Source organism: Papio anubis, chromosome 19 (assembly GCF_008728515.1).
Source record: "Papio anubis isolate 15944 chromosome 19, Panubis1.0, whole genome shotgun sequence".
In the NCBI taxonomy this organism is placed as follows: Eukaryota; Metazoa; Chordata; class Mammalia; order Primates; family Cercopithecidae; genus Papio; species Papio anubis.
The window spans coordinates 41,888,307-41,901,817 of NC_044994.1; the positions used below are offsets into that span (position 1 = coordinate 41,888,307).

At 50.0% G+C, this 13,511-nt stretch overlaps 1 protein-coding gene across 4 annotated transcripts in view; it reads right to left on the reverse strand.

The window, feature by feature from the left end:
- The window catches only part of MYO5B (myosin VB), a 380,074-nt gene that overhangs the window by 26,175 nt on the left and 340,388 nt on the right, over positions 1-13,511 (reverse strand). For 3 of the 4 annotated variants that reach the window (XM_017951725.3, XM_017951726.3, XM_009192713.4), the window contains exons 28-31: positions 11,222-11,461; positions 10,308-10,408; positions 3,903-3,980; positions 550-748 (exon numbers count right to left, since the gene is read on the reverse strand). In XM_017951725.3, the coding sequence (XP_017807214.2) occupies positions 550-748; positions 3,903-3,980; positions 10,308-10,408; positions 11,222-11,461 (618 nt within the window). The remainder of the gene's footprint in view (positions 1-549; positions 749-3,902; positions 3,981-10,307; positions 10,409-11,221; positions 11,462-13,511) is intronic. The other variant, XM_017951727.3, reaches the window with a different exon arrangement.

Here is a 13,511-nt window from a genome sequence, read left to right on the forward strand (position 1 = left end):
TATTACATGCCTTGCTTCCCCTACTGACCAGTCTACAAGCTCTTACAGGACAGGGGCCCTCTTCCATTTCTCTGGCATCTGCTGGGGCTCCTTTGGTGACTGTCTGCAAAGAGGCCCCCAACAATTTCTTCCACTACTCCTCCCCTCAAGAGGTCGAATCTCTCCCTCACCATATCTGGTCTAGCCATGAGACTGGTTTTGATCAATGGGTAGAAGCAACAGTTAGTTCTGGGACTGAGCCTTAAGGGGTCTTACTGTTCCTGCTTTCATCCTCTTGGAAGCCAGCTGCCAGGTAAAGCAGCTCAGCTAGACCAATGAAATTTGGCAAGAAGGCAGGTGAGGCCACCCAGCCAACACCAAGGCCCCAGACATACGAGTGTGGCTGTCTGAGACCTTTCAGCTCCAGTGAAGGGGTCTTAAGAATCTCTGTTCCTACTATAGGGCCAAGGGTCATGAACCTTGTCAGTTTTGCCAAAGGCAACCCCTGATCCCATTTTCTTGCAGAACGTGACTTCCCAAAGCTGGGGTCCACTAGACATGGCTACCTACCAGATTCTCATTGGTCAGCCGGGATATCTCCTGCTGGATGCCGAATTCCACCTGGGCCTCTGGGGAGAGCAGTAGCGTCTGGCAGAAGGTCTGCTGCTGTTTGTCCATCTCTTCCTTCAGGGCCTCGAGCTGGGACTTGAGACGCTCCACCTCCTCCTCATGCTCCAGGCTCTGGGCCTGCAGCTGGGCCTCCAGCAGCCTGCGTCAGGGAGAGGACAGGTGAGCACGTGGCCCAGGCTAGGGCCCCCATGTGAGGGGACACAGGCAGAAACACAGCAGGGGAGCAGCCAAGCACACAGCAGCAGCAGTTGCACATCCCCGAGAGGGATGAATGCAGCAGGAGACAGATGCCATGGGGACCACGAGGCAAGCAGGCCAAACTGTCCTCCTCTCAGATGAAGGGAAAGCAAGGCCAAAGGCACATCTGGTCCTAAGCCTTCTTCTCAACCCTTGTTCCTCATTCTGTGAGCACAGTTTAGCGGTTTGGGACTGAAAGATTACCTCCCTGTCAAAATGTCCATCAACAGAAACACATTTCTTAAAGCATCTTTTAAATAAAAACATCTACATCTGCCCCAAAGTTCACAAGAACCTCCTTCTTAAGATTAAACTCTGGCAAAACTGAACTAATTATATTATTCACATATTTTCCCTGTGGTAGATTCTCCACAAGTTTTAGAAAGGCAAAATATTAGCCCCTTTCATTTTTATCTTTACCATTATTACTAGCCCCATTTTATTTTATACATACAATTATTACATATACAATTTTTATACACAAGTTTCCTCCAGCCAAAGATGAAAACTAAGACTATTTGCAAACGATCTTGGGGAAGGTGTAAGATCAGTTGGTGTCATGACAAGAAGCAGAGAGACCTAGAGATCTCGCGAAGACTGAGAAATCTCATAACACTCTGGGTCAAAAGGCCCAAGACCAGGAGGTGCCAGTTACCTGGGCAATGCTCCCATCATAATAGAAGGCAAGAGATTAATAAAGGCTCATAGGCAGCCTCATCTTCATGAAGTTAGATGCTATTATGACCATGATGCTGTCATTCTTGGACTTAGTTACTTAAACCAGCTTTCTGATTCAGTGTAGCAGGTTTCATATGGAAGAAAGCTAGGGTGCTGGGGGAGAGGTATTATAAAGAGCTTTCAGACATGGTTACATGGAAAAAATCCACCCCAGTGTCTTCCAGGGATGCAAATAACGATTATGTCCAAGGTAGGCACACAGGTAGGAACCAGGTTGTGCCCAGGGGACAGCTATTAGAGGCCGTGGCTACCCTGGAGGAAGGCGCCATGTTTTTTACAGTTCTGATGGTTTGGGAGGCGAGAATTGCCATAAGAGAGGTGAGACCATGTCTACAAGGGAGCAAGAGAGAGAGGGAAGTCTACAATGTTGATAGAAGCAACCACATTTTATGTAGCTGAGTCAGCCCCATAGCAGCACCGGGTGCAACACCTGACTCCCAGTGACTCCTCAACAAAGTTACATGAATGAAGAAGTGATTGAGGAAAATCACTCATTCACTACAGGTGATATTACCTATTACCAAAGAAATATAACATGAGATTTGTGGAGGATAATTGGGTAATTAAATCAGGATTTTAAATGAAATACAGCATTTAGATAATATCCAATATTGGCTATAGTAAGCACATTAAAAGTAGTCACCAATAAGTTATACATTTAATGGGAGAGAACAGACACTGTTGGGTTCTAGGCGAGCTGCCGTGAGGATTTCTCTCCTGCCTTGTGCGGCACGTTCGCTGTTCATGTCTTATTCTCCAGGTAGACTGTAGCTGAGTGACTCAGCCAGGGTTCCATTCCTACTTAAACATTAGGCTAGCCACCTCATCATGCAGGGGAGAAAACCAAGGCCAAAAGAGCAGGGCTGATTCTAGAAACCAGGACTCTTGATTCATAGGTCTGGACTTTATTAATGCATTCAGTTGCTGATTCCTGAAACCACATCTGGTCTGCTGATGGAGAGGCACGAGGAATCACCTGGTTTCATACAAGGGTCCTTCCTCCAATAAAACAAACTTCTTGGTGGGACAAAAATCTGATCTTACTGAATAATAACCACGATAGTAATAGAAGTAGCAGCTAATATTTGTTATTCCATGGTTACATATCAGGCATGTGCAAAGTACTTCACCTGTATTAACCTTATTCCTTAAAATGCCCCATGAGGAAGGTCCTATTCCATTCACAAGGAAACAGACCCACTGTGTCACCTTGCTCACAGATTGTGGGGCCACATCTGAACCCAGAGAAACACTACCCTGTGAATCAGCTGAGTAAACTTTCTTTTTCCAAGAAGAGATGCTCTTGGTGCAAAGGTACCTCTACTACATCCTCAGCAGGCAGCAAGGAGAAGCAGCCTGAGGGCTTCTGGCTCCTGTTCCTCCACCACCTGGCTGAGGGAGCCGGGCCCAGCACTCATGCCACCTCGCAGAGTCCCGGTTTCCTTTCTGGAAAGTGAGCTCAGTGACCACCAGTTCATCTCTTGTTGAAAGGCTCCAATGGGCAAAGCTATGCCACAGCTCTTAAAAGCCACTTGCAGTCAACGGGCCTATGGTGTGACCATCACGTGGTGTCCTTTTGGTGCATGCCTACCCTGTCTAGCTAAGCTGCTCGCCCACTCCTGAGGGCCAGTGGCTTTCAGGCAGAGACTCTGATATCAGATGGAACCAGGTTCAAATTCTGGATTTTCTGCTTCACCAACAATTTCCTTTAACCCTCCAGGCTTCAGTGTCCCTACCCCACGAGGGTGCTGTGAGGCCAGACGTCAAGGCGCATGCACTGCCCTTGGCTGCCATCAGCTCCAGGGAGTCCCAGAGATCAGGACCAGCACACGTACTGATGGCAGGCTCTGGGGGGCACAGGTTGCATTTGGAGCACAGCCAGCAGCACAGATCAGGCAGACATTTTTGGCTGATCCTGCAGAGTTGGGAGGGCCAATATGTAGTGTGGAAGCAGCACAGGCTCAGGATCCCCCAGAGGTATGTTTCTTTCTCAGCCTTGTTCTAAAGAGCTGCGTGCCTGCTGCCACGTGACCTCCCGCACCTGTCTCTTTCTTCACCTATAGAACAAGTGGGCTGGACCATGTGGTTCCTGAGGTCCACTAAATGCTATCACCTTGACCCAAACAACCAGCCATCCTCAACCACATCTGCACAGCCTGGGTATGGCAACAGATGGTCAACCACAGGGGCTACCAGCCAGACTGCATGCCAACTGTTCCCCGTGCTCTCGTACCCACTCTAGCTGAAAAACGGTTAAGCAGAGACATGAGCAGGCACAACGGACAAAGCAGACACAGGAAGAAAGGAATATGTTCCACCTGGCGACTTGCTTTAGGCCTTGGTAGGCCAAGCCGAGTTCTCCGTCTTCATTTAAATATCCCCAATCCTCAGTCTTGCTAGAAACAAAGGACAGAAAAACAGGGTGTCCAGTGTAGAGGGAAGAGACAGGCAGGCAGGGAGTCCTGGAAAGTGAGGAGATTCTAGCCAAGGTTTGGAAATTTAAAAAAGGCAAGGCGCAAGAACTCCCATTTCCCCTTCGTCCTCTCCTGTCACCTGCAAACAGCATCTCTCCCCCAAGTCCTCTGGTTTCCGGTACTGTCTTGGAAGTGGGCTCATGTGGTCTCATGCGGGGTCTGCTAATAACCCCGGGTAGGAAAGCATGCTGCCCCAGAGACAGCAGAGGGCCAACTTGTTCTGGCAACTCTGTAATGGCAGCAAGGCAGCAGGGAGGGTGGAGTAGAAGCATTCACATAGCCTCACACATGGTGCTTCCCTCAATCAGACTGATTCAGACAAGAACAGGGAGAGATGCAAAACGGGATGGGAGGAGAGGACCCTATGTGTGTGTGGAGGAGGCTGCAGGCAACGAGCAGGCTCTGGTGAGGAAGGCATTGCATCCTGCAGAGCAGCATGGGAAGCCCCTGGGGGACGTCAGTCTCAACCAGGGTAAGGAAGGAGACTGCAGACACTACCTGCTTTTCAATGTAGATCTTTCTGAGACTCCTTAAGCACACAAAAGTATTAACTAATCTTAACTCCAGTTCTCCTTGCAGGGTCTTTCTCAAATAGCTAAAACAAGTTTTGTGATGCCCTAGATGAGAACTGAATGATGTCTCCCCTTGACCTTGGGACTGGGGTGTGTTACCACTTTTACTCAATTTGGGAAAGCAGGACTCCTTACCCCTCTACATGCAAACTCTTTTGCTGTCTCCAAGTCACCCAGTGTCTGCCCCACGCCAGCAAGGGCAGCCCCTGGAGGTCAGGTGTGTCCGATGTTCCACCTACACCTATGTCCTCACCTCACACAGCCCTGGGCACACAGAGATACTCAAGGGCCAGCAGGGTTGGGTGGAGGAGGGCAGGTAGGCGCCTGCTGCCCCCAGCAGGACTCTGTCCCACCTTCCTGCTCCTAACGGCCTCTGTTCCTGGAGTACTCCTCTTGCAGGCCAGATTCCAGCTTTCTACGCAGGAATAATGGAGCAAGAACTGCATTCATACAGCCTGAAATAAGGACCCATAATCCCCTCATCCTCATTCCCAGGGGGCAAACCATCTGTAAACCAAAAGTAAAATCCTAAGGCCCCCCACCATCTGAAGGGACTTCCTCCTCAGCCAGGGCTCTTTTAACGTTTAACCCTAGAGACTGTTTCAGGCCATGAGAGGAAGTGGGGGTCGGGCGTGCCTCATTATACCTCTCCATCATTAACATCAACGCGGACTTTAACAAATCCCAAACTCATAACTCAGCATCATCCCTTCTCAGGTGTTAGTGCCTGCATTTTACTAGGGCCTTTCATGGCTGGTGCTTTAACCCAAAGGCACAGCTCCCCGGAGGACTGTAGGCACCACTGCAGGGATTCTTGGGGAGGGCCAGAAGCAGAGAGCATCAGCGCCGAAAGGGAACGAGTGCAGGGATCCTGGGCTCCACCCACCTCCTTCCCCACACCAGAGAAACACTGACTCCTGTGCCAGGACCCAGTGTCTCCAGACCTTGCACTAAAGCTCCTTTCCAGCCTCCAGCTCTCCAACCCCCCAGGGAGGGGCTGCTGGGGCCCTGTCTCAAAGGGTCACCTCACCTCTGTCGTCCCCATAGAGCTACAGACTGCAGAGCTCTCTAGGGTGGGGCACGCGAAGCTGACTCATACAACAAGGAAGTCAGCGTTAATGCCCAGGCCACCAGCCTCACAGGGCCACACTCCCGGAATTCTTAATTCTGTAACAAGCCAGATACTATGGACAAAGGTAAAAGTACAGAACTGTGCAGTCCAGGCAGCCCACAGTGCTCAGGAAATCAGACACACGAGTTAATTAAAAACCAGTCAACCAACTTGCTTCAGCCATTGGTTCCCAGAGGAGAGAACCCACGGAGGAGATCCTCCAGCTCCACTTAGGCCACTATGGGCCAATTTCAGGGAGGGAGCGCCACCTCCTGGTGGGAGAAGAAAAAACCCAAACTACTTGGCTCGGGATTTTTTGTTGAAAATATAAGTGCTTGATATCAATTAATAAATCTACAAATATTTACAGAGAGGCCACTGTGCCACACAGAGATAAGTTAACTCGCTGCAGTCGGTTCCCAGCCACAGGAGGCAGTGAGGCTCGGCATCCAGGAAACTGGCTTGAGAACCTAGCAGCCCAGGGCAACTCCCAGCCCCACCTGTAATGAGCCTGTGGCCCGGGCTAATCACCTCCACGCCCTGGGCCTCTTTCTTTATGGGTAAAGTGAAAGCAACCCGCTGAATTATCGCAAAGGTTTCTTCCAGATCTTTAATTACTAACCTTATGCAAAGGTTTCTTCCAGATCTTATAGAAGACCAGACAAGGCCTAGAATAATCTTTGCCTCTGTGAAGATATTGAAAAACAGGATCTGCCCTGTTTTTCTTAGCCCTGACACAGCTAAGAACCTGCCTCCCTGGGGAAACAGACAAGGTTCCCGCCAGCTCAGAGATGGTCGGTTTCCCGGTTCTAAAAAGCCCCCTGTGTGCTCCACAGATAACCTAACTTTTTTAGTTCATAGCCAAGCTTTCTATTCAACCTCCTAGCATATTCCCGGGGACCTCTGGGAAATGGAAGACACACCCCAAACGCGAGGAACAGCAGAGAAACATCCGAGGGCCTAGGCCTGGCCACATGAGGGTGAACGGTTTGTGGATCGATACCACCCAGCCATGAAATTACAGGAGACCCAAACTGTGCTACTGACTCAGGACCAGCAGAACTTTGGGAAACATAAGGAAACGATCACCTCCCGGGAAAAAGCCAAGAGCTCTTAGCTAGGACTGGTTAAAGCTGGGCCCTCTGGGGGAGGAGCTGGGTAGAAGTCAGCTCCTCCTGCCTTCTTTGCCATTCTGAGCAAGGCAGCCCACAGCAGCCGAGGCTCAAGGTCAAATGAGCTAACAGCTCCAAGCAAATCTTGAGACTGTACACAGTTCCTTGTCAAACACAATCTCCACTGCCCTGGACAGGCCCATGGTGTGTGTATGGGGGGTGTGTGAATAATAACCCCAGTTGCATCTGACCAAGCCTAGGTGGCAAAGCCTGGAGGCCTCCTGTCTTGCCGGGGACCTGCTGGGTGGAGAGGAGCTGCTGGGAGGTTTTCTGGGACATCAGGAACGCACCAGTCTCACTTTGGAGTTCTACACTCTTGGTAAGGCTTGGGTAGAAGTGGACAGGAATCAAAGAAGCACTGTTCTTAGAGCTAGACCGGAGCCCTGGCCGCGCTCCTGCCCCTGTCTAGCTCTGTGACTTTAAGTGCTCGCCCAAGGTGAGGCTGGTCTGAGGGCAGCGGCAACTTGTGCCCTCCTAACCCACTTCCCCATCCTCCTCCCATAGGCAGCCCTGAAAAGAAGACAAACTGCCCAGCACCCAGCTCATGTTCGCAGCCCTCTTGCCCCTTCATCTTCCTATATGTAAAATGGTGATAATGATGTTGGTGTCTCTTAGTTCCCAGAGGTATAAAAGGAGAAAGCTCTGTGGAAGCGGAAGTGCCACCCGCATTCCTACAGCTCCTCTCAGAGCAGACCCTCAGTAATGGCTTCTCTCCCCAGAGTTCAAAACAAGGGAAAAGACACAGTTGTAGGGACCAAAACAAAACTCTATAAACTATGAAGGTTAGCAAGTGATCAAAGTTCTGAACTTGAGGATCATGAATGCTTAAAGGGGCTGTGACTGGGAATGTGATGGAAGCCCCCAGAAATCTAAGCAAAATTCAGCATATGAGTGTAACTTGTTTTAGGGAGAGGATAGATGTCATCAAAATTCTAAATGGTCCCCCACAAATCACACGTGTAGATATAATTTATATTTAAACAGTGTAACTCTCCATTACAGGAAAACGGTAGGAAAGGTAGAGCAGCTGTCTATCTCCAAAGCACCCCAGTTGCCAGGGTGGCCCTCATGGTAATGGGAATCCCCTTGCTGTGGGCTCCACGGAGTCCCAGTTGGGTCCCCGTTCCCTGCCAGCCTGCCTGGCAGCTCTCCTCCCTCAATGCTGGGATTTGGAGCAATCATGAACACTTCCCAAAACTAAGGCCAGACTGGGAGAGGGGCAGACCCACTGTGGCCACTTCCACAGCACCTGGTGCAGCACACACCGCGGAGCTGGCTCTTCAGGCCTCCGCTCCCCAGGGCAGCCGGCTCCTTTTCTGTACTTAACTCAGTTTCACAGGCTATTAATTTCCTATTGTATGCCAGGCTTGCTGGGAACAGAATTATTTTAAGAAATAATAAAAGCTATTCTTATTTTATCACCATCATTATTATTGCTGTAAAGGAAGACAAATCTAGGGTATTAAGCAGCCCCTGGGAAAACCTAAACTGGGATCTGGATCCCTGACAACCGCTAAATGAATAAAAGGGGCTGCCAACAGTGACGGCTCTGAAGATCGGGAGATACGCATACCGCTTGTCAGATCAAGCACACGGTGCTTCTTCCTTTCTACTTTAATATCACCTGGGCTTTTTCTTATTCATCTCATTTCTTATCTTCAACCCAAGATAATTAAAAATTACTAAATCTTGACTCCAGTTTTAGCACTGAGAGTCACCTGCATTCCTTCTCTCCCTCCTTTAGGGAAAAGAATTATACCTCTCTTGAAATACATTTAATTTCCTCCTGGAGCCTGCGACAACACCTTCAACTTCTGATTACCTACTCAGTGGCCGGAAGCCGCCCCAGCCTGAGTCAGGCCTTCCGGATTCTACCTTGACTTAGGCACAGGCCACCTGCGGGCCTGAGCTGTTCCACCCCTCCCGGCCTCAGTCTCCTCCTCTGCAGAAAGAGGGACTGGATGAAAATACCTGGGAATCAAAGCACCAGAAGTCTTCAGTGACTCTGTGACATTCTTGCAAAAAACTTAAAAGTTGCACTCACAGTGTCACCTAGTGACATTTTTTGGAAATGTTTGCTGTTTTCACCAATTTTGAACAAATACTTAAGGATCAACATTCTACTAGTGGAGGTAAGACAGAAAGGTAGCCAGGGAAAAGACCAGCTCTGTCTTTTTTTTTTTTTTTTTTTTTGAGACAGAGTTTCACTCTTGTTGCCCAGGCTGGAGTGCAATGGCATGATTCCAGCTCACTGCAACCTCTGCCTCCTGGGTTCGAGTGATTCTCCTGCCTCAGCCTCCCGAGTAGCTGGGATTACAGGCACCCGCCACTATGCCCGGCTAATTTTTGTATTTTTAGTAGAGACAGGGTTTCATTGCATTGGCCAGGCTGGTCTCAAACTCCTGACCTCAGGTGATCTGCCCATCTCGGCCTCCCAAAGTGCTTAGATTACAGGTGTGAGCCACCATACTCGGTCAGCCAGCTCCATTTTTATAGGTGCCCACAGGGGCATGAGGAAGCAGAGACGATAACAACGTTGATCACGGCAGTAACACTCATCATGTGTGCACCACAGACAGGCACTGTCCTAAGTTCCTTACATGGATGATAGGAGCTCACCCCATCTTCCCCAAAGCCGCAGAAGGGACGCCACTATGGCTGTCCCAGTTCAGATGAGGTGACTGAGGCACCTATTGGTCATGCGACCGCTACTAAACGGTGAGGAGTGGACTCCGCAGTGCGCCTTCTCAGGCACTCTGCCTTGGGGGTCTGCGTTCTGTCTGCTGACAATGCTTGGCCCTGCTGCCGCCCTCAGACAATCACTCTTGTTTGCCTTAACTCTGGCTCAGCTCATCTTTGAGGGGACAGTGGTTGCTAAACTCACATCCAGGGAGATTTCATTTTGGCTAAGATGGTGGAGGTGAAATGCTCCCATTCCACCCCAGAGTGCCCAGCTTGGGTTCCATCTGTTCTGAATGACAGAGGGTGGGCCCCCAATGTGTGACACACATTGCACGCATGAGAAGCGCATTGCAGCAGGTGGCTAAGCAGCCGTCCGCTGTCAGTTAGCCAGCCCCCACCCCAGCTAGCTTCCTCTCAAGGAGAAAAGCTGTTCTCAGCCAGACCTTCCTATTCCACTCCTGTTATCCTCCCAGGGAAGCTCGCTGTTCCTAATCCTTTTCAGGGGACCTGGGCTCTAGATGCTGAGAGTGTGTTGCTCGAGCCTTGCTGAGCTAACAGTAGGGCAGGGGACTGAGTCAGTCTTTCCGTGTCCTCTAATAATTCTCTGATGCTCAGCACATGGTCATCACCTGAGTAAAACCCCAAACAGATTCGGCTGGGCAGGGCCCTTCTCTGTGGCCTCGTCCAGCACAGGTGACCACGGCGGCCTTACCTGTTTGTCTGGCAGACCCCATGATAGGCTTCAATGGCATCCTCCTGGTCAACATGCTTTTCACTGTTAGGCCAACTTGATCTGGCATTAATGTTCGGCTCCTAGAAATGCCCAGATAAAAAAATAACTCTGGTTAAACAATTGCCACAAAATGGCTTTATATACAAACAGGTATAAAAACGTGCCTTTGGGAAAAGACAAAGGCCTGGAAGAACAGAGATCACCACAATCAAACCCAGGCCAGGAACATGACTCCAAAAGGTCCCCTTGGAAGAGACACAGAACGACGAGGCCAGGCTGAGACAGAGCTGCATGTGGGGCGGTGGGGGAAGATGGCCAGGAGGTGCCCCTGGGAGGAGAGAGCACCCAAGTCCAGAGCACACAGGTAGACCCTGGCTCAGCTGGAATCCTCCACACTCATCAGCAGCTGCTTACCCCAGCCGTCCTGAGGCTCATGCCCAGAAGTGGCTCAGGCTTTTAGAGCCTATGGAGTGACCCAGGTGGCCTTGGTCCCCACCTTCTGGCTCTAGTCTGTCCCAGGAAGTGAGAACATTAGGAAAATACAGTGAACAGAACTTGCCACCCTGGGGGAATGAGAGGGACCAAGGACTCTCTCCACTTCAGAAAGCAAACAGCAAGGGGTATGAGGTGAAAAGGCCACCCTGAGGTTACCTATTAAACGTCTTCATATTAACTTCAGAAGATTCTAGAAGCTTCTAGCTGCATCCCCCAGGGAAGGTCATGCTGACAGGGCAGCAAGTCTTTTGCTCTGCCTTTTTAGAGGAGACCCCACAGCGAGAGACTCTGCTCTTTCAGGTTTTAGACCCTCGTGGGTAAAGATACATTTAAAAAACACTAATTTATCACCTAGGGTCACCCCTCAGCAGCCCCACCGCGGGCCGCCATCTTGTTACCGCGTTTCTGCCGGCGAGTCGCCGCTGGTCGGCGCTCACGATCTGGGTCCTGAGGATGAGCACCTCCTCCTTGCGCACCTCGAGCTCCTCGTGGGCCAGCTTGAGCTGGTTCAGCAGGAGGCTGTAGCTGTCTGGGGAGCCGTGGCTGGAGTTATTCTGCATGGCTTGGTCGGCCACGGCTTTCCTCAGCTCATTCAGGTCATTCTTCAGCTTTTTGTTCTCTGACTCCAGCTCTTGCCTCTGGAAGACAGCCCAAGGGCCGCTGCCATTACTCCCTGCCCTAGGGCCCTCTCCCTGTGTGGGCCTCCCCTCCTCTCCTTCTTTTGTCCACTGGGAAACTTCGCTGTTTAAACGTTGAAACACATGGAAGGTTCTGACTGCCATCAGCAAGCAGTCAAAGCTGGAACCTGGATGTGAACTCATGACTTCAAGTCACAAGCGTGAAGCACCTGCACAATGCCTCAGGAGCGGCAGTTCCCCGAAGTGATTCAACAGTGTTCATGTTTCTAAACACATTTGGCTGTGAAACTCCTCCTTGTGGAAATGCTGGGCTCACAATTTTAAATGACATATAGTAAACATAGGAATTCCTAGAATGCAAACATGTTCACATGCTTTGTGGCTTTCCAAGAAAAGGTACACAATGCAGGATTTCCTGACTTTATTTGCCCAGAGAACCCCTTGCTCCCCATTTTTCTGGGAGCATCATTTTTGTCCAGGACTAATGACTTGGAAGATACACCAGGGATACAGTTTTGTTGTTTTGGTCATATAGAAAGCCACCAACTGTCAATGTCAGCAGAGGAAAAATACCTACATACAGAATCGAATGTGCTATTGGAACTCAACTTTGGAACATTATATTTTCTGGGTAGTACATTTAACTTTGTGTTTGAGATGAAGTCTGATGATCACACACAAACTGCCAGCAGGACCCTGGGATATATGAGATTCAAAATTTCCCAAAGGAAACCCAAAGATGTGGATGAGTATGCATTGGTTGCATGTCTGTTACAGAGCCATAGCATGATGGAACTAGGAGACGGCTGGGGAGAATGAATCTCTTGATTTGCTGAGTGAGGAAGCTGAGCCCAGGGAGGGGAAGGCTCACAGCAAGTTTAGAGACTGACCTAGGACAGATGGCCAGGGCTCCCGACTCCTGGTCCAGGGCGCCCCCATGACTCCACCATATATGTGGTGATTTCCAGAAGATTTAGAACCATGCACAGAGATAGTAACTCTGCAGACATGACGAAGGCCCCAAAATAAGGTGATCAATAATGATCATTGATAAGTCACCAACTCTATGGTGAATCTATTTACTAAGTTCAGAAGTTCAGGATCCCCTCAGTGCCTGGGTGATCTTCCGGCAGCCAAGGCCATCCTCAGGAGAGCCAGCGTCACATGCTAGAGGAACACTGGGTGTAGAGACAGCCCTGGGTCCCCTCCTGGCTCAAGGTGCACACTGCACAGTCCTGGAACCTTAACCTACTCAGGTGTGGCTTAAGGGAGTGAGAACAGCTGGTGGCTAAGGTTTCCTCCAGCCTTGACAGGCCAGAACTGAGCTCAGTGACAGCTGTTGGCTGGGTGCCTGAGCTGACAGCCACCCCAGGCCCTACTCAGCTGTGAGATTGTGCCTCAAGACAAAGAGAGCCAGGTTGGGTGAAAGCTCTGGCTGTTTTTCAGGGATTTCTGCCCAGGGCACATCTGTGACATTTCTATTTATCCCATTCTCTAAACATTCCTGGATATCATCTCCCATAACCATATCCCACAGGTCCCCCACACATCACCTCTCCTCTCCACTCTCCTCTCCTCCCCCACTGGCTCACTACCATTTCCTCATCATCCTTTCTGGTCAACAGTGCCAAAAGAATATGCGTGCTTTATTGTGGTAAAAAATATAAAACACAAAATTAGCCATCTTACCTATTTTTTTTTTTTTTTTTTTTGACAGAGTCTCGCTCTGTCGCCCAGGCTGGAGTGCAGTGGCGAGATCTCGGCTCACTGCAAGCTCCGTCTCCTGGATTCACGCCAGTCTCCTGCCTCAGCCTCCCGAGTAGCTGGAACTACAGGTGGCCACCACCACGCCTGGCTTTTTTTTTTCTTTTTTTGTATTTCTAGTAGAGATGGGGTTTCACCATGTTAGCCAGGATGGTCTCAATCTGCTGACCTCATGATTCACCCGCCTTGGCCTCCCAAAGTGCTGGGATTACAGGTGTGAGCCATGCGCCCGGCCCCATCTTACCTATTTTTACGCGCACAGTTCAGTGACATTAAGTCCATTTAT